This window comes from Protomyctophum parallelum, assembly GCF_964188405.1.
Source record: "Protomyctophum parallelum genome assembly, chromosome: 5".
NCBI classification, from domain to species: domain Eukaryota; kingdom Metazoa; phylum Chordata; class Actinopteri; order Myctophiformes; family Myctophidae; genus Protomyctophum; species Protomyctophum parallelum.
In genome coordinates, this window is record NC_139702.1 from 48,085,376 (window position 1) to 48,107,776 (window position 22,401).

Consider the following 22,401-nt stretch of genomic DNA (forward strand, 5'->3'; position numbering starts at 1 on the left):
GTGTGGCGGTGATGTCACCAGTGAGGAGGAGGTTCAACAGCACCAGAGCACTAGCAGCGTGCAGCAGCAGAAGCATCCTCATCATTCTTTCACACATACACGCACGTCCGGAGAGAGGAGGGCAAATCCTTCTGACTTTGAATCTACCCTTGTTGGATCATCACCCGCGATTGGGATGAGAAGAAGTGTTTGCATTTTTGTTTGTTTCCTATTGCGGAAGATAGTTTGTGGATGGGAATATTATGGCACCACTAGTGTCTCTATCGGAGCCACCCTGCTGTGAGCCTGTGACTGGTCCATTCTTCTGCATTTAGAGGCAGTGTGATTTCTAATGGTGATAACTACGAGCTGACCCATAGCGAAGCCAGAGGATTTTTGCAGAGGGGGTGGCGGGGGGTGTCTGTTTTAGGAGAAAGCCACACTACTTTAACAACACATGCAGTACACATCCTTTTTATGAGTTTTCATCAAGCTGGAACATAAAGGGGAATGTCTAACCAAGGACTGAGGAGAAATGGCCCAGTAAAGCTGCGGTTGACAGGTAGGACGATTTAAAGCCCCGTATCGCTTTTTAGCTTGCTAGCCGGGGCTAACTAGCCATGCTAACGTGTTGCAGAATCATGTCGCCGTGTGAACGCCGGCATTTGTCTCATCAAAACGGAATATATGTTGACCGCTGTGTTTCACTGCTGCAAATGTGTCCATTGTCTGCATTTAAACCCTATGATAAGGTTAACAACGAGACGCGCACGCGCGTGCATACGTATCGAAAGTCAGCCAGGGTGTCCCCGCTAACGTTAGCAGTCGTAGCTACCAATGTTGGCTAATGTATAGACTAGTATTTAGCTCAGTCACTTCACACTGAGAGTAATACGTTTAATGAAGTGTTTAAATGAAGCTTAAACCCACATGAGCCTAATAGTATCATACTTAAGACAGACATTGTTTATCAAATCCGAGCCTAAACATTAATAAAAGCTAAACCCAAATATCATACTAAAGACATGTTTACATAAGCCAGGCTCAGGACCATAGGCTCAGGACCTGTCCTAACATAATTCATGATTTAAGAACACCTAAACTAAACATACAAGAACCTATAAGATTATCATACTTAAGACATGTTCAAATAAAACCTAAACATATTAACCTAACATTCTACTTGCACATGTGTTCAAATATAACATATGAGCCTATTGGTATCATATTTAAAGAATGAGTGCCATGGTCTTTTACACCCTAAAACATGTTAATCAGGTATTATATAAGGAGATGTTTTTTAAGTGTGCAGTATTTGTTAAAATTACGTTTTTATGTGGACACGCCCACCAGTTAATTACGTATGCCTGGTTTGCTTGGTGGGTGGTGAAGGTGATCCACCTGAACTGAAGCTGCACCCACAGCTGTGGTTGTATGATAAAGGGGGAGGGGATGATTTGTGATGTCACTATCACTGTTTTTTTTTCCATTGGCACGTTTGACTGTCAAGGTTTCATTTCAGCCTCTAGGTCTAGGAAGTAACTATAAATACAAAGGGAAGACATCATTGCACATAACCACACCAAGTGGTCTAATGAAGTACTGTCACCTCATAAACACATGGCTGAAAAATATACAAAAATCATGGCACCCATCTTTAAGACGTGTAATGAGTCTAGCATCATATATAAGACATGTTTAACTAAAACCAATGTGCCTCATGTTTAAATAAAATAGCCTAACGTCATCACATTTAAGACAGGCCTATATTGGAATATAACAACTAAGCCTAATGGCATATACCGGTGTATATATTGAAATAAAACAAATGAGACTAATATCATATTGAAAACCTATTTAAATAACAGAGGCTAATATAATACAAAACCTATGAGCGTATAATTCGTAGGATATCTTGAAAGTAAGGTAATCTCAGATTTATAGACCTATCAACACATTTCTTGTGGAAGTCAATTCCTGAAAACCACAGCACCTGTGGAAAGATGGGATTCTACTTACTTTTCATTGTCCAGATTGCCCAGAGCCTACTGTATCCGGAAATTTCGACACATGCATACAAACAGTCTGTTTCTGTATCGCTCTAGATTGCATCTGCAAACTGCAAAATTAGTCAATTTACAAATCAAGGCGCCACAGATGCACTGAAACACCACCTCCTCAAAGGGTGCGTAGCATTAGTCCAACCGACCAATAATCCGACAACCATAAATCCGACTCCAATAATCCGACCATAAAGCCTCACACTGAACCCTATCCCCAAACCAGAACCGCACGCGTTAGCCACGGGTGAGTCTTAACCAGCCATGTAGTCGGACTAAGAAAGTGTGTTGTAGACTTGTAGTTGTAGTCACTGGGTTTGTAGTAGTCCTGACTGAGGCTGGTACAACCAAAACGGAACCAGAATTACACACAATAATTCCCTGCGATCAAGGCCAGGGCATCCAGAATTTTAGGGCCTACCCATTAAAACCCTTTATTATCCGTGTCCTAGACCGGATCACACAGGCCAGTTTAGAACGAATACCAGGCTTTCCTCTGAGGTGGAAAGTCTGGATGAGCGTGGGTTACATTGGTACCATGACCCAAAGCAGGTTTCCTGGTGGTCAGATGAAGAGCAAAAGCTGAATATCTCCCCGGTCAAGCTTGGGGGGGAATTTTTCTTTAGGCTAGTGGAAAAGAATAAAAGCTGTTTGGTTTTAGCATGCATTGCAAGATATCTGGACCTGGACCAGCAGAGATGAGCTACAGGCAATGAGGGCACAGGACAGATGGACATATACGTGATTGTTTAAACAATAACAAAAGTTATGTTGCTTGAAAGTAGAGGCATAACGTGAATTGCAAATGGAGTGGCAAAGTGTCTGTTTGGATGTATGGCAACAGGTGGATTTTTGCAAAACACATTTTTGGAACAAAATGCCTCAAATCATCCAATTGCCATCAAAGGCATAGGAAGAAATGTCACCCTTTTCATATTGGCCTATTATAGCACCACCAGGATTTTTGTTTTTGTTTTGTTTTTGTTCATTCTATTTTATGTTGCTTTCTCGTGATCATAAAAACCTGCACAATATTGTGTATAAGTTACCCACAAGCCAGAATAATGTATGTAAAATGCAGTGTCCCGTGTGCATTACTATGGTTGAACCTTTTGCCAGTGGGGTTGTCTTTGTTATAGTCTTTGTCACTTCACTTACCCTACATAAATGTTTGTCATGATTGTAATTGGAATACTTTTTCTGAATATTAGTGCATTGCAGAGGAAATGACTCCGTCCCTGCAATGTACCCTCATGGAGTAAATGAGCTGCTTTAAAAAAAAATGATATCCTGGTAAGGCTGGTATCACAAATGATAATGTATGAAATTCTGATGCTGTTGGTTGACCTGGTTCATGATTACGTGGTTGAAACTTTATGCAAAAATCACACCCGTGTAAACTGAGGGATTTACTGTGAACTAGTACTGTACCGTACTGGTACTGTTACTGTACTATTTGTACTGTACTCTGTGCGGTACAGTGACAACTTGTGGCCTGGACTTTCCTCGTCCTTTCCTTTCTTGTGATTATGTCAAGACTTTTTGCAATGATATATCTTAATTTGCATTGTTAGGCTCGAGGATATTATTTATTTATTTATTGCATAAAGTAATCATTGATTATTAGGCTACAAATACATCTTGCCCGTGTCATTCTGTGGTGCCTGATCTGTACAGCAATGTGCAGGATCTTTTTATTTGTTTATAGATTGTATTCTTTGTGTGTGTGTGTGTGTGTGTGTGATGCAGAGAAATTATTTAGAATAAATTAGGGATGTGGATTATCGATTAATGCACTGTTAATTGATACGTTTTGATACGTTTTGTATAAGGTTATCGCTCGATTAACCGGTTTGTTGATAAGAGGCGTTTTTGTAAAAGATCTGAGAATCTTAATTCATTTCCCTCAATGTCTAACATACAAATCTACATTTTCCATCCATCTGTAAACGTTTCTTTGTAGCCCTTGCTGAACTGGTCTTTTGACCGTGTACTTCTTCCTGGCCTTTCTGATGGCCATGCTGGTGATTGGTCATAATGTCTGGAAACCATGACGACTCAAGACACACCGAAAGTTGTGTAGTGTGAACTGCACACCTTGACACCTATATGACGACTTTGAAAGCCATGCAGTGTGTTACTGTTTATAAGCCTTGGAAGTAATTATGATTTTACTTTTAGGAACTTTTTTCATTCAAATACACATAGACACACAATGTTTGTGTTATATCTCCATTATGACCTCGGACGGATATGCTCTAAAAGAGTGAAAGACACATTTTCTTTTTGACCTAGTTGCTCATTTTAATTAAAGACTCATGATAACACATTCTTATCTGTTATCGTGATTCAGGTCTCAATAGTGAGAAATGTATCTTTTGCTTAATTTACTTATTCCATTCCAATAAATAAACTGCAGGAAGAATACAGGCTTCTGGTTCTTATGCTGATAATCATGGAGAAAATGTCTTTGAGTGCTACTGTAGAAAGAAATTAAGTTACAAACCATAGGATCTAGTCATCTGGCCTGCCTGCATGTCCCAAGTCTTTTTTTTCTTCTCTCTCCTTTTTTCCCATATGGGGAATGGTTTTAAATGGGCTGCAGTGGTCTTAAGACGGAATCCGAGGAATGTGGAACCTTGGAGAGGAAATGTGAGTCTCCAGATCATAGGCACATCCTCTGTCTCTGAGAATAGGAGGGGTGGTGGTGGAAAGGGACGGAGGAGACTGTGAGCAGTACATAGAAACTCTCTCTTCCTCTGTCTCTGAGAATAGGAGGGGTGGTGGTGGAAAGGGATGGAGGAGACTGTGAGCAGTACATAGAAACGCTCTCTTTCATACAGTACTGATAAACAGTAACACCAGTATAAATGTTCCCTGTTGACCCTGTGTGCACAACTGTGCATGCAGCAGCAGTGCATTAGTGTGTTCATGTTTCGTCAGAGTCATGTGCCTAAGCCTTGTGTGTTAGGCCTAGCTCTACATGCTGAAAGAATTCCCCCATCTTATTCTGTCTGCCATACAAGAGAAGTTTGGTCCTATACCTAGTTATTTATCTAAAATGGCTGCAATAGTGAGTGGTTTGAGACATGAAGTAGTGTCCTACTTGCTGGGCTTTCTGTCAAGAGGCAGGCACAACTATGGGGAGATTGCTGGTTTCTCTGATACACTATTTTCTAGGAGATGACTCAAAATATATCGGCCTTCCCCATGGTCTGACTGTTATGGGCTTATGCCTGTAGTGAATCCAGAGCCAAAGTGCCTACACCAAGGCACTGCCATACTGCAATAGTCCTGCTGGCTTGGTGCCAGCACCAAGCCAGCAGGACTATCTCTGGATCTCTGTTGCATTTGCTGTTTAGACAGCATTCACTCTTCTCGGACACCCTTTCCACTGGTTGGGTTCAGTTATTTTTGGTTCTTAACCCAGCAAGCCAAATAACGTCATGATAACGTTATGATGACGTCCTCCAGTGACTCCGGTGACGTTCAGGACTAGGCCTGATCACAGCCCATATGGGGATGATCTTTACCTAGTTTCCAGGACGTCTTCACCAGTTTAAATAATATATCTTATTCTGGGCCAGATCTGACTAGTTATGATATGGGGACGTCCGTCTTAATTTTAAATTTATGTTGATTGAAATCAGGTGAAATTCTGGGCCAAATGTGACTAGTCTTGGTTGACTTGATCTGGCCCCAATCGAGACGTCACTAATTCGTCCAGGTCCTGACCGTGCTTGCTGGGAAGGCACCTCCAGAGTCCAGATAGCACATATTCCTTCACGATTTGGCGCCGGGACGGATTTCTTGCCGTCTCTTTCCTGTCGACAGATTGTCGATAGCTAGTCTTGGCGTTTTTGATGAGGATCGTGAGGATCGTGATAAACCCGACATGTTTGGTCATTGACAGACGGATTCCCCATCGATAGAAAAGAGAGGAAGGGGTTCTGTAGAGCACCCTCATTCGTTGTTTAGCTTGTCAATCAAAGAGGCAGTTTTGTTATTGTCTGTTGCTACACTATATGAGCCTTCGAGAAATTACTGGTTATCACAATAATAAATAATATGCATATAAAAAATCTGACACTGCTGTTTACATGCAGAGGGTGGACAAACTATCCATGCATGTGTGCATTTTGTACATTTTAGTCAATGAATAGATGTATAGCGGCTATCTGTTTGTGGTCAGACTCATCAGCATCAGCTTTTAAACATTCTCCTCCAGGGAGGCCAAGTTTTCACTCGCTCAGATGTGTCGGTTAGTGGAGTGTGGGTAGGGGGGCGGTGCTATTATTGGTTTGCCCATCCTACTGGGCTATCCTCTCTTCTGCTCTCTTCTGCTCTCTGGCCAGAGGTATAGAATTAGCATAAGCTACGGATGGCATGCTATAGAGTATAGATTGTGGGTGGCAGGATTTTGCCACCCAGTTTTTTGGTCCCAAGTGCCTAGGTGTGAAATCCACATCACTAGTATACACTGTAGGCTCTTTGGAGCACCACCACATCTTTATCTGGGACAGTTGCTCTTTGGATCTTAACATTTTGTGGGTGCCCCAGAGGCACCCAGGCTTGGTAATGGGGAACAATCTGGGATTGTGGCGGGAGCTGCTATTTCTAATGCTGTGGGGAGATGACAATTGTTGATCCTTCACTCTCTGTCTCTCTCTCGCCACTGCAGCTAGAGTGGTTGCCTTTTACAAGGACGGTGTTTCCCCCCCACTTTGTTGTCCCTGAAATCTAAGGGAGGATAATAAAGGATAACCTTCCCCAACGTTCTGTTTACTGAATGACTACTAGAGAGAGACATGGTGATGTCTGTGCAAGAAAACATCAACAAATACATTATGCAAGTAAACCGTGTGTGTGTGTGTGTGTGTGTGTGTGTGTGTGTGTGTGTGTGTGTGTGTGTGTGTGTGTGTGTGTGTGTACGCAAGCCAGGAAGCTGGTGATCAAGATATAGAAATCCAAGTCCCAACATTATACTGGGGCAGAGTGCATTTCAGGGAAGTTAGTGGGTACCATCGTCTGAGCACTTGTCTTCTTCCAACAAAATACTGGTGTGTGTTTGTGTCGCTGCATGTATGCAATGTGCAAGTACTCAGCACACAGCACACGCATAACATTTCCACAGGATGTACTGTCAGCACGCAATGCTGAGCTTAAATTAGGCCTGTCGGCTTCCTAAAATGTAGGGAATCTATTTAGGCATGTTGGAGACTAAATAGGCCAACAGTTCTCAACCTGGGGATAATGCCACTCAGGGTTTCAGATCTGGCATGCCCTGCAATGAGGAAAATGGATTTCCATGCATAGGGCAGGGGGGAATTATAAACGTAATCAAGTGAAATTGTTTGAATAGGGGTCAACCACCGTTTTAGGTGGTTGGCCACATGCCAGTAGTAGCATTAGTGGTGTATCTTGGTATATGTTCATTGTGTGAGATGCCCAGCCCGTGTGCACTGGGCATCTTATGATGCAGGACACTTTAATAAATAGTTATCTATCAATAGTAGCCAACTTGGTCTTTAAAATTCCATTGCCATTCTCTGTTAATCAGAATAAGTTGGTAGTATGCTTGACACAGTCACAGTATTTATTTACTGTGTGTGTGTATCTGGGTCAATTCTTAAAGGAAATAATGCTCACACTGACACATTACTCACTGTTGTTAATGCTACATGGATATGGAATTGCATATGTTGGCACTGTGTTGTTGATTTAGTTTGTTTCCTCCTTATTTAGAGTATTCTCCCATTCTGGGGGCAGTAGGGATGGTTATCGTCAGGATTTTATCGATTCCGGTAATGCTTATCATCATGGATTCTTTCTTATCGATTCCCTGTTTCATTCTTTTAGCTAAAGTAAATAATATTAGTACAAACTGAGATTTAGTCTTTTGTCCTGAAAATACTGGTGTTTAAATTAAGCAAGCAATTGTCCCTGTAAACTAATGTTAAATCAATAAAGATTTATCAACTTTAACTTTAACTTTAAGCCAGAACTTTAATGAATATAATTCAATGTTGTCTCCTCATGACAACACTCATGACAACACATAAAGTAGTACTTTGTAGCTGGCTGGGATGTTACATCAATAATTGTCAACTTTCAATCTATCAATTAAATGGGACTGTCAGATTTGTTTTTTTAAGGGACCGACCAAGCTCAAAGGGACTTCTTGGTCCCTTATTCTATAATTTGTCTGTTTTTTCTTCTCCTCCTTCCGCCAAAAATAGCAGTTCTGGCTTAACCTTCGTTTTTTTCGGCTATGCCAAACGGTGAGGATGCGAAGCCCATGATCATTGGCCAAAGGGTGGCGCTATAGCACTCAATTGAAATTTTTAACTTTGAACAGGCACAGCTCATGAACCGTTTGACCGCCAGCAGTAAAACTTTGATACAAATACGTCTCCTCATGCCGAACAAGTTTCGTGTTCTGACTTTTGACCTCTGACCTTTAGATCACCCACCATTTGAATGATATGAAAAACAGTTCAAATCTATCTCTATCTCTACACATGAACCAATGAAAATTCTTCTTCTGCCCCTAATACATGATACATGCAGCGTCACATGTTTATGAAACTTTACAGTATGGTAGAGGATCATGCCAAATTAGCACTTACTCCAGTAAGTTAGTCTTACTCCAATTGGCCAAAGGAGGGCCCTCCTATTAATTTAATTGACAGAATACTCCGTCAAAGGAAGCTAAATTGTTAATGGCAAAGGCAGAAAAAGTGGTATGGATGGCCTACTTGGTATGCTGTGATTAAGCCTGAGTGAGCAGGACTCCCTGATAAGCAAGTCTCTCTGCTGCGTGTGCATCCTCGCCTTACAGCTCACCCCTTTCACTCTCACACAGCGGAAAAAGGCCTGTGTAGTCCGTCTCCTCGGGCTGAATATCAATAGAGGTCGGTGGCTGAAATGTCTGCCTTATGAAGTCTTGAGCGCCGATGCTCGTTGTACAGTACTTACTGTACGCCTTGGCAATTTAGATTGGGGAACTGTTTACTTAATTTCCATAGAGCTAACGTCCGGACTCCATCCGTAGTCTGCTGTATGGAAGATAGTTGTCCTTGCTGGAGCTCCTGGACTCGTGTTGTTTTTCTCTATGTGCCTGTCTGTCATTGGCCAACATCAACACAATGTTCCTCTGAGAGAGTGGAAGTGTGTGAGATCTGCAAACGTAGAGTTTGTGTGCCAATGTGTGTGTTATGCCCTTGTTCGGCAGTGCGTGTGCATGTGCGTTTCTCCTTGGCAGTTCAACACTAGGATGTGCTGAGGGAGGCAAGAAGAAAGCAACTTATGTGGATCTGACTCACTGCATCTGCTCCTCTCTCATCTCCCTTCCTGTCAGTCTCTCCTCTAAATTGTCCCCTCATTTCTCTCCTCTTGTTCTTCCCCTCCTCTCTTCTTTTTTTTATCACTTAAAATTTTATTCTCTCCTCTCTTCTTACTCATTTCTCATCAAGTCCCCCCCCCCCCCCCCAATTATTCCACAAAAGTCTTTGCAGGTGACTTTTGAATGACTTAGATTTTATGTTACTTTTTGGAGAATCTGCAGCTGCCATCATTCATAATGCAAATCCAAATCCACAGCCAATGTGACTGCCTAAGCTTAGTGCATTAGGACTGACTTGCTTCAACAAGCAATGCCCTCCAGACTTGGAAGGTGAATCCGTTAGCTTCCCAGTTCCCACCGTCAATTTCTCCTAAGTCCTAACATCATTCATTACCAACCGCAATGTGTTCTTTAAAAGCAGTGGAATGACCCAGTGCATTCTATAGCGAATGGTGAAGATAAAACAAATCACTGAGCTGTGCAACTATACATTTCTTCTTATAGTTAATGTACTGTGCTCTGTACTGTATTGTAGTGTACTGCGCTCTGTACTGTACTTTGGAATTTCTCGAAGATTTTGCCCCAAAATAATCAGTTATTGTGTGGGGGTCCTAGTGCTGCCAGAAATGGCCAAAAATGATATTCGAATATTCCTTGTAAAACACCACATGTATTCGATTTTTTTTTAAATTATTTCAAATGTATATGATTTTAATATGAATATGATGAATATATGAATATGAATATTGCAGAATAATGTGCTGTAAAACTTTCTCTTTATCTATATGGTCCGGTCCTGTATGGTGCTGAGAAATGCACTCTCTTGAGTCTTGCGAGATCAAATTAATGATTCATAATTATCTAGCCTAATTTTTGTATAATGTTTTAGTTTACGAGTCTCGCCAGAACTCGCACAGCAATTTATTTTTAAAATTCAAATCTTAATTTAAATTATTCGATTATTCTTTTACATCCGAATATTCATTCGAATATGGAATATTCGCTGGCAGCACTAGGGGGTCCCTGGCAGGTCCCCGGAACATCCAGATTTCCAGGAACGCACCCAGGGAGGGGCGGCCAAGTACGTACGTATGTATGTATGTATGTATGTATGTATGTATGTATGTATGTATGTATGTATGTATGTATGTATGTACGTATGTACGTATGTACGTATGTACGTATGTACGTACGTACGTACGTACGTACGTACTTGGCTTACGTACGTTCGTGGACATAGGGACACACATAGCTGCGTAATGGAGTGGAGGCACCGCTCAAAAACTATAGCTACTCTCACAACACACACACACATTATACTGTTGCAGCACAAAACTGGTTGTAATTATGAATCCACATTATCTGACTGATTTCCTTTCTTTTGTTCGTTCACAAGGTTTAGTGTGTTGTACATAGGGTTTCCCGCATTTCCAAGACTTGTGATTTATTTTGTACTGATTGACAATTTGACATCATTCAAAGCTTTATGTCTAGCCAATGGGCAGTTTCAAGAAGTGTGTAGGATTTATTCATTAATATGTTGTATGTGGAAAGTGAAATCAAATCAGTGGAAGACACTGCATAGCTTCACATTGTTAAGTCGCATTGTTAAGTCGATAGTCGCTTCCTGCTCCTCGTACAGTGAGGACGCTTCGCTTCGCCGCTCTCGCCTATGCTTGCATTCCTCAACTGATATCCATGCTTTATTTTATCTCTCCCCTTGGTGGAGGAAAACACACAGAGTGTGAAGTCACAGCGCCCCCTGGTGGAGAAAAACGCACAGAGCGTGGAGTCACAGCGCCCCCTGGGGGATAAAACACAGCGCCCCCTGGTGGAGGAAAACGCATAGAGCGTGGAGTCACAGCGCCCCCTGGAGGAGAAAAACTCACAGAGCGTGAAGTCACAGTGCCCCCTGGTGGAGAAAAAATCACAGAGCATGAAGTCACAGCGTCCCCTGGTGGAGAAGAAATCTCAGAGCATGATGTCACAGCGTCCCCTGGTGGAGAAGAAATCTCAGAGCATGAAGTCACAGCGTCCCCTGGTGGAGAAGAAATCTCAGAGCATGATGTCACAGCGTCCCCTGGTGGAGAAAAAACCACAGCGTCCCCTGGTGGAGAAGAAATCACAGAGCATGAAGTCACAGCGTCCCCTGGTGGAGAAGAAATCACAGAGCATGAAGTCACAGCGTCCCCTGGTGTCAACTCTCCAAACTGGCCAGAAATGTGTTGCCCCACAACATGAATTCCAAGGACAGAGATAGCTAGCCTGGTTAATAAACCAGACCGAATCAGCCGTTGGCAAAAATAAATTGCCTGCCGGCGGATTACGGTCTGGAGAGGCTCAATTGTACGCCCATTTCCTACACCAGAGAAATGGGGCGGCCAATCAGGACACGGTATGCAATATGGGCGGGCTTTGGTACAGTGACTTTCAATGCTTGACACCTTTGACTGACAGTAGCTCTGACCAATTGCGTCAAAGAGAAAATGTTTCAACCCGCTCCCCTGGAAATGAAATCCAAGCTGAGCCTCCCCAGACTAATATCCCGCGGTCCGTGCGCTATTAGTCTGGTTTATTAACCAGGCTAAGAGATAGCGCCCTAGCCAAAACAGATAATATTGTGGCAATGGTTGCCATGCAGCCAAAAACAAGGAATGTCACAGATGGTGAACCCACAACTCGCCCTGGTGGAGACACAGCGCCCCCTGGTGGAGAAAAACTCACAGAGCGTGAAGTCACAGCGCCCCCTGGTGGAGGAAAACGCACAGAGCGTGGATTCACAGCGCCCCCTGGTGGAGAAAAACTCACAGACCGTGGAGTCATAGCGTCCCCTGGTGGAGAAGAAATCTCAGAGCATGATGTCACAGCGTCCCCTGGTGGAGAAGAAATCTCAGAGCATGATGTCACAGCGTCCCCTGGTGGAGAGAAAACCACAGAGCATGAACCCACAGCGTCCCCTGGTGGAGAAGATACTGAGGCCACCGAGAGGTCCTTCAATGACAGTCGATTGGAAGAATTTCTAACTCCCTCACCAATACATCTCCTCTCATTCACCCCGGGCATGGTGGACCTGATAAACATTGGAATAAAGTCGACCCCCCTTACCAGACGATGTCACCGACTGACGGCGTCCCATATGTCAAGCCCAGCTCCAGATAGCCTAGAAAATACATTTGATAACTGATATGAACAGGGTCCATTATGTGCAGCAACAAACATGTATGGACCCCATGCTTCTAGAAAGCCTGGTGTTTCAATCACTGCACAGGTTGAGGTTTACAACATCTCTACTGTTATTTAAAATAGTGTCCAACACAAGGAGTGGTCTGGAGAGAGAATGCTGTTTGGTTACTGTACCTCACAGGCATCACAGCCCCCAAAAATGTGATAACAAGCTTAACCTTGCCTTGTTTAACAAATAAGTCCTCCTCTGTAAATGATATAATCTGTAAAGAGAAGCTAGATATAATCTTTCTAACAGAGACATGGCTTGGCTCGGATGGAGCTGTTCTCCTAGCGCCAGCCTGTCCCGCAAACTACAGTTTCATTCACTCTGTTCGCGAAGCTAAGAAAGGAGGTGGACTGGCAATAATATTTTCAGACACGTTAAAATTCAAGGCTCTGACCCTTGGCAGCTTTACATCCTTTGAATACCAGGCCACTATACTACATGGTCAATCCTCTATGCCCAGGGCTGCACATAAGTGGTGCGCCACCGCGCATGCGTCGTCAAAATTCAAAATGCGCTGTCAATCAAGCGCCGGGAAGCGCTTCTGCGTACCAACAGCCGGGGCCGCCTAGAATGATTATTATGGCCAGAATACTAGTAAATTCTGTGGCGAGAGCATTTTCCACCGACTGCCACTCAAAGTGGCTACTGGCCAATCACAGCGCGTCCTTACTCAAAAGGGGGAGGATCCATGCTGCTTTCTGCTGGGAGCCTGGGAGGAGACGGAGGGCGGTTGACAGGAAAACCTGACACAAATAGTTTCGTCTTCTCCGTTTCAGATAGCAAACTACTGTAGTCCCCGGTGTAGAAGGGCATGCTTTGGATGCTTTGCACTCTTCCCATTTGCCGCTGTGCTTAAGTTTGTTTTCCGGCTGTTGGAGCAGCATGGTTGCTCGTGTGCGATGCCGTCTCAGAAACCGAATCCGAGGCAGAAACCATATTAGCGTCTCTCACAGCCTAGGCACCGGCCACCGACTTTTTACGGGTACTAAGGTTTTAGTTCCGACATAGTGGAGTGGGAAGAGTTTAAAGCATTGCGGACTGGCACTGCTGAACTGCTGCCCAACATGAACACCGTGTCTCGACATACTGTGCCTTATTATCGTAAAGTCGGGTAGTGTACACTGTTTATTTTTGCACCGAGGAGCCATGTGTGTCTGACTACGTACGTCGCCTCAGCTAAAAACAAAAGGGAACTAGGGAAGCCTGATGTATGCTTCGCCGTACGATGTGTCGCATGTTAAAAAAATAGCTGATCTGCAAGCTCACAACGTGTCGCAACACGTTGTGAGCTAGTAGATTGGTTATTTAAATACAAAATAATAAAAAATCAAAATATTGCTTTGATGCTCATATTATCCTTAGGAAGTATTAAGTTGTTAACTTAATTTTAGCAAATTTATATATTTTTAATAATGGGATGAATCTACAACAAGAGCCATTCTAGGGCTAAATCTAGAGTTGCAATACCCTCCATTGACTCCCCACTCATCAAATAAATATTGTTTTGCTATAAGTTATTCATCCCTCTTTTATCCATCCGGCGAGACGGGTCGCCGCATTTTAGGAGCACCAAGCAACTCCTCCAGGTGCTCCTCTGAGTACTAGACCAAAAAAGTTGTGTGCAGCCCTGTCTATGCCAATGATTAGCATTTATCGCCCGCCAAAATGCAGTAAAGCAGAAATATCAGAACTTTTATCTATCTGCTCCACTAACTATGACAGAACCCTTATCTCAGGTGATCTTAATCTTCACCTGGATGATGCTACAGATGCTGTGGCTATGGGTTTCTTAGAGTTATTGCACTCCTTTGAGTTTATCCAACATGTTGTTGGGCCTACACATAAACATGGGCACACTCTGGATCTGGTGATTTCTAGAGGGCAGAACATCACTGTGGAAAGGACTATTGAAAGGCCTGAGCTATCAGACCAGTATTTGCTGTGTTTTAATATGACTGTCTCTGATCTAGAGATAAAAATCACTGAATATAACATAAAAAATCACACACGTGTGAACTGAGTGGTGCAATTCCCCCCCCCCCCCCCCTCTCTCTCTCTCTCTCTCTCTCTCACTCTCTCTCATTAGAGTCACTACCCCTCTCACTGTTTCTGGCGCCCCCTACTGCTATACATACTCGTGCTTACACAGACACACACACAAACAAACAAACAGGTACGAGGACATTGCAAGCTGGTTGTAGGAGTGGTTGCACCACTCAAAAAGTAACACCCAGCTAGTAACAGCAGCTAATGGTCCCAGGGTAGATCTCTCCAGGGGGAGCCTATTATCGTTCTGCGCAATTGATGAAGACTAACTCCGCAAAACCATATCACAGATGACATCATCCTCCTGTTCATTGGATACAATTCCCACCACCTTTCTCAAAGAGGTCTTAGACAGTGTGATTGGAGATATCTTAAAAATTGTAAACAGCTCTCTACAATCAGGCGTCTTCCCAGACTCACTGAAGACTGATGTAGTTAGGCCCCTACTCATGAAACACAATCTTGATCCTGCTGTTTTGGGTAACTATCGACCCATTTCAAATCTACCCTTTCTGGGCAAGGTTTTAGAAAAATGCATCTTCCATCAATTGGATGTGTTTCTACAGAACAATAATGTCCACAACAAATTCCAATCTGGCTTTAGGAAAGGTCACAGCACAGAAACAGCATCCCTGTGCTTTAGACCCGCTGTTGACCTGCCTGTCTAGCATCAAATGGATCAGTGAGAACTTTCTCAAGCTAAATGAGGATAAGACAGAAGTTCTCATAATCGGTTCTAGTGAGCAGAAATAATCAATAATAAGCAGACTTGGCAACCTGACTGTAGAAAGTAACAGTACAGTAAAGAACCTGGGGCTTATTATCAGTGTTGGGTGTAACGGCGCTATTAATAACGGCGTTATGTAAGGGACTACTTTTATTGGTAACGGAATAAACTAACTAGTTAGTTTTGCAATTTAGTAGTTAGTTACTTAGTTACTTTTCCAAAACAGTAGTCCCGTTACTATAATGTGTCCCTGTTCATTTTGTGTGCAAGATTTAAAAAATAATAAAGCCCCGACTGCCCGCAGTCTATTTCTCCTGCCTTCATATCTGTGTGATTTATCTTCCCAAGCCCCAATGCGCAGCGCATAGTAGCCTACTATACATCCTGCATCTACTACATCCTGTAAGTTCACTTAAGAAATAAAAGTATTGTTACAAGCAGCTTTTATTTTGAAGAGGAAGAGGAAGTTGTTTCGGTTGTAGCCAGCTACTATGACAGTGCCGGTGGTGGAATATACTCTATGCGGAATAATAATAACAACATGCTTTAAGCCAAAGTAAAAACCGCATGCGTCTTTGACTTAAACAATGTAGTCTAAACACTTTGGAATTATGTTATACATGGTAGATCCTCCGTGGCTGCGTCATTAGGTGAGTACTAGTTTAATGAATTGTTTAAGTTTCATAGTAACATTCATCATCAATGCCCCCCCCCCCCCAAAATAACAGGTTACAGGATTCTCATTCCGTTTCTGTCTGTCACTGCCTGCAAGGATGGCCGCCGTGCCATTTCTTATAAACTATCTTGTTCATACGTGGGTCCACGGTGGTGGTGGTGGTGGTGTTGTTCATGCGCCGCGGTGCGCACCGTGGAGAGGGCATCATGTGCGCTGTTGGCTGGTTGGAGCGCAGCGCAACAGCCTTTCTGTCCAGTCCTACGTGTATAGACTGGCGATTGTGGCGAATTATATTCGTTAATAAAGAGAGAGCTGTAAAGGGGATATTGTCTATGGTCAGTTCATGGTGTGTATCATTCTCGTTTTTAACCATAGAGTTAATTAGGGCCGTAATAATGCGGCGCAATTTAACTAGAACTAAGATGAGAGAACATATTACTCTAGTTTTGGCATCACTGCACTGGCTTCCGGTTGTTTTTAGGATTGATTTAAAAATTATTTTACTTGTCTATAAAGCTCTCAATGGTCTCGCACCTTCCTACCTACATGACTGCCTGCCTAAATATGTCCCAAACCGCCCCCTAAGGTCTTCCACTGCTGGCCTGCTCGCTTTGCCTAAGAAAATGGCAACTAAAAAATACGGGGAAGCAGCTTTTTGCTTCTACGGGCCGTCGGCATGGAACAAGCTCCCACTGTACCTTCGTCAGGCAGCCTCTGTAGACATTTTTAAAGCTCAGCTCAAGACCCACTTCTACAACATTGCTTTTAATTGATCTTTTATTTTTTATTTTTTGTTATTCATGTCCTCACTGTATTGCATTTCGTTGCCTTGCTTTTCTTTTATTCTCCATTGTTCTGTAAAGCACTTTGAGCTGCATTTCATGTCATGAAAGGTGCTATACAAATAAAGTTTTATTATTATTATTATTATTGTTTCCAGTCCGTGCATCCAGCTTTTATTTTTTTTGAACGGCAACCACTCCACTGCTGTCCTACTGGCTTTGGTTAGTTTGCGGTGTACATGCGTGTCTCCTGCTAAATCATTCACTATGTATGTATTTAATGTACACAATTTGTGGAACATACATTTATAAACTACTGACTCATAAGTGCATCACAGTTTTGTTTTATTTTTAAGTTATCCCTAGATGTTCTTGTTAGTCTGTAACATTTCACATTTTCCTTTGGGTGGTCAGAAAAACGCATGCCATCCATATGACATTAATAGACAGACAAAGCCCTGTGACTGCTGTAAGTTGTTGGTCTGCACTTGAATGCCTCTTGAGGACCTGAGGAAGAAGTGAGTTTTACTTTTGGTAATGAACATTAAAGTAGTCTCACTAGTCTGTGTGAATGCTGTGGGCCTTGCCAGAGTTCAGGGAACTCTGTCTTAGTGAATGCAGTCTGTGGCTAGTATAATTAGGCTAGAGCAAGAGCTGTGTTTCACCTGCAATGAATGGTTCTGTAGAGCCTTGTGACTGAAACCAGAGTTGACCATTGGCAGTTGCCATGCACACAGGCCTGAAGTGCGCGACTGCATGTGCATGCATGCGTACACTTGTACCCAAATAATATAGTAGAATTTGTTAGACATTGTGACACCTTTTCCTGGTCCTCAAATAAATTGTTGTTATATGGTTTAAAAAAAAATATATATATACTAGGGCTGGGGCGGTATGGGATTTTTATTACCGCGGTTATTGCCGGCCCCCATACCGCCGGTATGGCGGTTATTACCGTGCGATATTAATTGTGAGATTACCATAATGACGGTAATCATTAAAGGACCACTTTTGAACCTATTTTCATATAATAGGTCCTCACTTATAATCATGATAAAATGGCACGTTTTTTTCTACTCGGTCTGTGTCACATAGGAGGCCTAATCTAATTGAATACCCCTGCCATAAAGCATTACACTTGTTTACAAGAGGGTCCACCATTTTCAATTCATCATTTCATTTTGTACACTATGCACTTCTATAAAGCCAAAAACAGGAAATAATCATAAAGGAGGTAAAAAGGGGGAAAACGTATACAGTGAGGGGGGAAAGGGGTGGGTGGAGTCAAGGGATTTACATCTTAATGACAGTTGGTAGGGCGTTCCACATTTTTGTGGCATAGGAGTGAAATTAATTTAGGTGGACCCTCTTGTAAACAAGTGTCCACTCACAGTTAACGGTCTTTGTATTGAGTTGTGCTTGAAATGTAGTGTAATTCTGCAAACTGTTAATAAATATTTTAATCAATCAATCAATCAATCCTTGTTTGTGCCGAATCTGGGTTGCACATGGTTTTTTGAACTCCCTCTGGTGTTGTTGTGTTGCTGGCATGATTAGACTGACTGAGCGTCACTGTTTATTATGATACACTTCATTTCATAAAAATAAAAATAAAAATAATCATAAAAATAACCCCCCCCCCCCCCCCCCTTTTTTTTTTTTTTAAACCGCGGTAATGAACCCGATACCGCGGTATGCGTTACATACCGGCGGTATGGCGGTTATTGCACCCAGCCCTAATATATACATTTTTATGATCAGGTTTACAATGAGGAAGAGTTTTACAGTATGTTTTAACAGCGGGCGACAGCCAGTCGAATTTTCCAGAAGTGCATTATTTGTCTATGGGACCCGGGAACTACTGGCGATAGCTAGCGATAGCAGGCAAACGGGCGATGGTCAAAAAGTGGGTGGAGGAACGTCGCCCACTTTTACAATTTAGGCGTTTAGCATATACTCTTAATCCAGAGCGACTGGATCTACGAGCTGATGGTATGTGACGCGTTGTGAGCTTGTAGATCGGCTACCGTGTGTTTGTGTGTGTGTGTGTGTCGCCCGCCCGCCCTGTGGTCAGGCGTTGTCATGCAGCACATACCCAAAATACCCAGCCATATACTTCCTCAAAGTCTGTTTAGTCTGCCTCACATAACTGTATACCACTTGGTGAACGCAAGTGCCGACCCGGATCTACTTGGGTTTTGGGTGTCCATTTTAGATGCTAAATAATTAGTGTCAATGCTAGCGAGCTAAATGAGGCCATCCTTGCTCTAAAAAGCGCCAATGTTCCAATCGGGATCACCGGACAATCAGAAAAGACCTCCGAACATCGCGCGTTTTGTCAAAACCATGGAGATCTCCGTAGATTTAGAGTTATTCAGCTTTTTAGTCCGCCTGTATACAAGTGCGCATGAACGGAACTGGCCTAGGATTGCTGAAGAAGGAAAGGCCAAGCAAAAAAACTAAACAAAACAAAATAAATCAGTGATCAGTTTGATATCAATAATAAAGCTTATATGACGGAACGTTCCGCCAGAAGCAGTTGCCGTGGATTCTATATGGCGGAACGTTCCGTCACAAGCAGTTTTTGTGTTAATAGCAAAATGGCCAGTGTGTGAATATGGCTATACTAATCTTTCTCCCAGGAGACTCTGCTTATCAAATATCAACACAGAGGTTGTTCGCATTGATTTATCACCAGGCCTGATCATAACATTTCTCCATAGCTATACCATTAGTGATCAAAATCAGTCGGGAATTCAACAGATGCTACATAATGCTTTATTTGAACAATAATCTGATCATCTGAATATTTGCATCTGTGACTGTCAAGTGTCAATGTTCCCATGGAAGCAGCATTTGCTGATGCTAAGTTGTGTATTGATGGAGGAGTTGAAAATGTGAACATGACATACCAAAACCTGTTGCTAACATACTTTATTTGAGTGCTGTGCCAGATGAGTGAGGGAAATGTCATTGTTTTATTCACATTCTGTCTGCTTACATTTGTCAATCCCACACGAAAGGCTGTCTTTGCTTTTCACTTTTGGCTGAGAAGCTGGCAGTGTCAGACAGACCTGTAAGCAAGGCATTACACTGTGAGCTACCTTCCACAGTACACCCCATAGATTTTCTTTTCCAGCTCGGTCCTTGCCGATTTCTGTTTGATTTTTCACTTTTTTTAACTGATGAGGCATTTGCAGGTTGTTAAAAAGGGGAGTGATTATTTAAACATCTGTCGAATGTTTTGCCATGTCATTGGAAAATGTAGTCTAGCCCCTTAAATGTGGCCGTCTGACTCTTAAGCCTTGAGACGTTCAAACTACCTGCACTTTCAACCTCTGGTGCAGGATTTCAGGGGAAAAAAATGTGAAGCCGTCTCTTGTTATTTTGATGATTCATTCAAGTTTAGCTTTCCCCTGAAATTTTCTGGCGGCGGGATGATTTTGGCAGCCACTGAAAGTTTTCTGTGTCTAGACAACAAGCAGGAATTTTATTATTATTATTAAAGCCCTCGAATGCTAGGATTTAAAATGACCCACTCCCCACAGCCTTGTGCGTCCCTTTACTGCCCCTTGGAATGAATCTCATGGTACATTCTCTTTCTCTTACCCCAGTGTGTGTTTTTTGTTTTAGATTCTGGCACTGCCGTTCCTGATTTACAGGGATGTAATTCTAAAATGCGGGCGAGGGGAGAAGCGGGGAGGGGGTGGAGAAGAGCCACACTGTTTTGCGGTCCTCTCCGTTTCCTCTCCTCGCTGTGTTTTCCCTGCTGGATGGCCCAGGGAGCCCCCAGGATGCTGGCGTGCTGGATTATGGCTTGTCATTTCATTGATACATTTGTTTTCAGTTTACTTGTGGATTTTCCTATTGAGTCTAGGCCGGTTTAGCAGCACCACAGCAACGCAGACAAGGAACATTGCTCAGGCGAGAAGTCAGCCACACACGGCCAGTGGAGCCTTCACAATGACAAGACCGATGCCTCCGTTATCTGATCGGGCCGAGAAAGTTTGTCTCCAGACATTTAAGTTGTAATGATGACAAATTGCTAAAGGGTAGCTGAGGCAACACTCCCTCCAGTCTCAATCCAAATTTTATGTTTGAGCAGGCTTTTGGTGGATTGACCAATAGCTTCCACTCTCTGTCTCTGCTGGACAAAATGTGTTTGTGGATCTGGCTGGATAGGCTATTATTATACCAGCACATATCTCCATTTGTTATCCATATGGCTTCATTTAACACACAGAACAAGGGCTGGTTTATATTAGAAGAGACCATAATAGATTTTATGACCACACACACCCTACTTCAGTTAATACAAACATAAGATTTAACCTATGATGGAACAAAATCTTTGTCCCAAACTGTTTTCAAATAACTTCTTACAGAGAGGGGTTAATCTAGCTAACAACAAAGCACTGACTTTAGTTTTTCCGTGCGCTTCAGATGAGAAGAGTGGAAAGACTGAACACCTCCTGTGTTGCGTAACTCCAGCTTCCTTACCGGAGAGGAGGTGGGCTCCGAGACCAATATGCAGAACGCATTAAAATTTCCAAAAGTGCGTTCAGAGGATTTTCCCACATTCTATGCAAGAGAAACCTCACCTTTTCCCCCGTACCGTCCTTCTATTTAACGGGCCAGTTGGGAGCCCCTACATTTCTGCCAGTCGCACAGACCTCAGAAAATGAAAGAAATCAGTCTTGGAAATGGAACGGGGAAGGTATGAGCAATTACAAGAAATGAAGCTCCAGGAACAGGTGGTGCTGTTGACAGCATATTGGTTTGACTCTTCCTCTGACCTTAGCAAGAGTATTCCTTCTACCAGTCTGTCTGTCCCCCTGGCACACACATACAGTACACACACTATGCCTTGTACCAGTCTGTCTGTCCCCCTGGCACACACATACAGTACTCACACTATATCTCCCTGTCTCTCTCTTCCTGTCTCTCTCACCCGGATCTAACCCAGACAAGTGACAGACAAGGCGACGCTGCCACAGTGGCTCCATTTTGGGGTTGTTTTTTGTTGTTTTTAATCTGTTCTCAAGCACACAAACACACACACGCACACACATACTACTTTGTCCCTGTACTAGGCTGCTGCCACTTCCCGCTGTCCCTGTTCACTCCACAGAATCTGCGCCGCCATCATCAAATAATAGCAGTAAAGGGCATTGATGTGGCTATGCCAAGAAACACTAAGTTACTGAGGGAATGTTGTTCGCTCGCAGCCAGATCCTAATTCACTCGGATGTGTCAGACTCCAATGTTTTTCTTTTTTACAGATGTTCTTTAATGCCTGCCAAGTTTAGATCAGTTTAGTGTCTTAGTGTCACTGTGACTGGTCCAGTCGGGTTTAGATCAGTTTAATGTCACAGTGTAGTTGGTTCAGTCGACTCTAGCCTCAAAGTATGCCTGCATTGCCTGGGTAATCCATTGTATTTTACCACAGGTTAACGTCCTTTCTGACCATTGCTAGAGCATAATAATAAGTAAATCCCCTTTTGGCCTGGTTGGAGGGGGATTATGAAGATAGTTGCCGAAGTGGAACTTTTGT

General features: G+C 42.9%; 1 protein-coding gene across 2 annotated transcripts in view; it reads left to right on the top strand.

Moving 5' to 3' along the window:
* The first annotated feature begins 43 nt into the window (after positions 1-43).
* The window catches only part of LOC310859483 (E3 ubiquitin-protein ligase SMURF2-like), a 102,060-nt gene continuing 79,702 nt past the window's right edge, over positions 44-22,401 (top strand). Inside the window, exon 1 of one of the 2 annotated variants that reach the window (XM_083766043.1) lies at positions 44-541. In XM_083766043.1, the coding sequence (XP_083622169.1) occupies positions 490-541 (52 nt within the window). In that variant the 5' untranslated portion in view covers positions 44-489. The remainder of the gene's footprint in view (positions 542-22,401) is intronic. The other variant, XM_083766042.1, reaches the window with a different exon arrangement.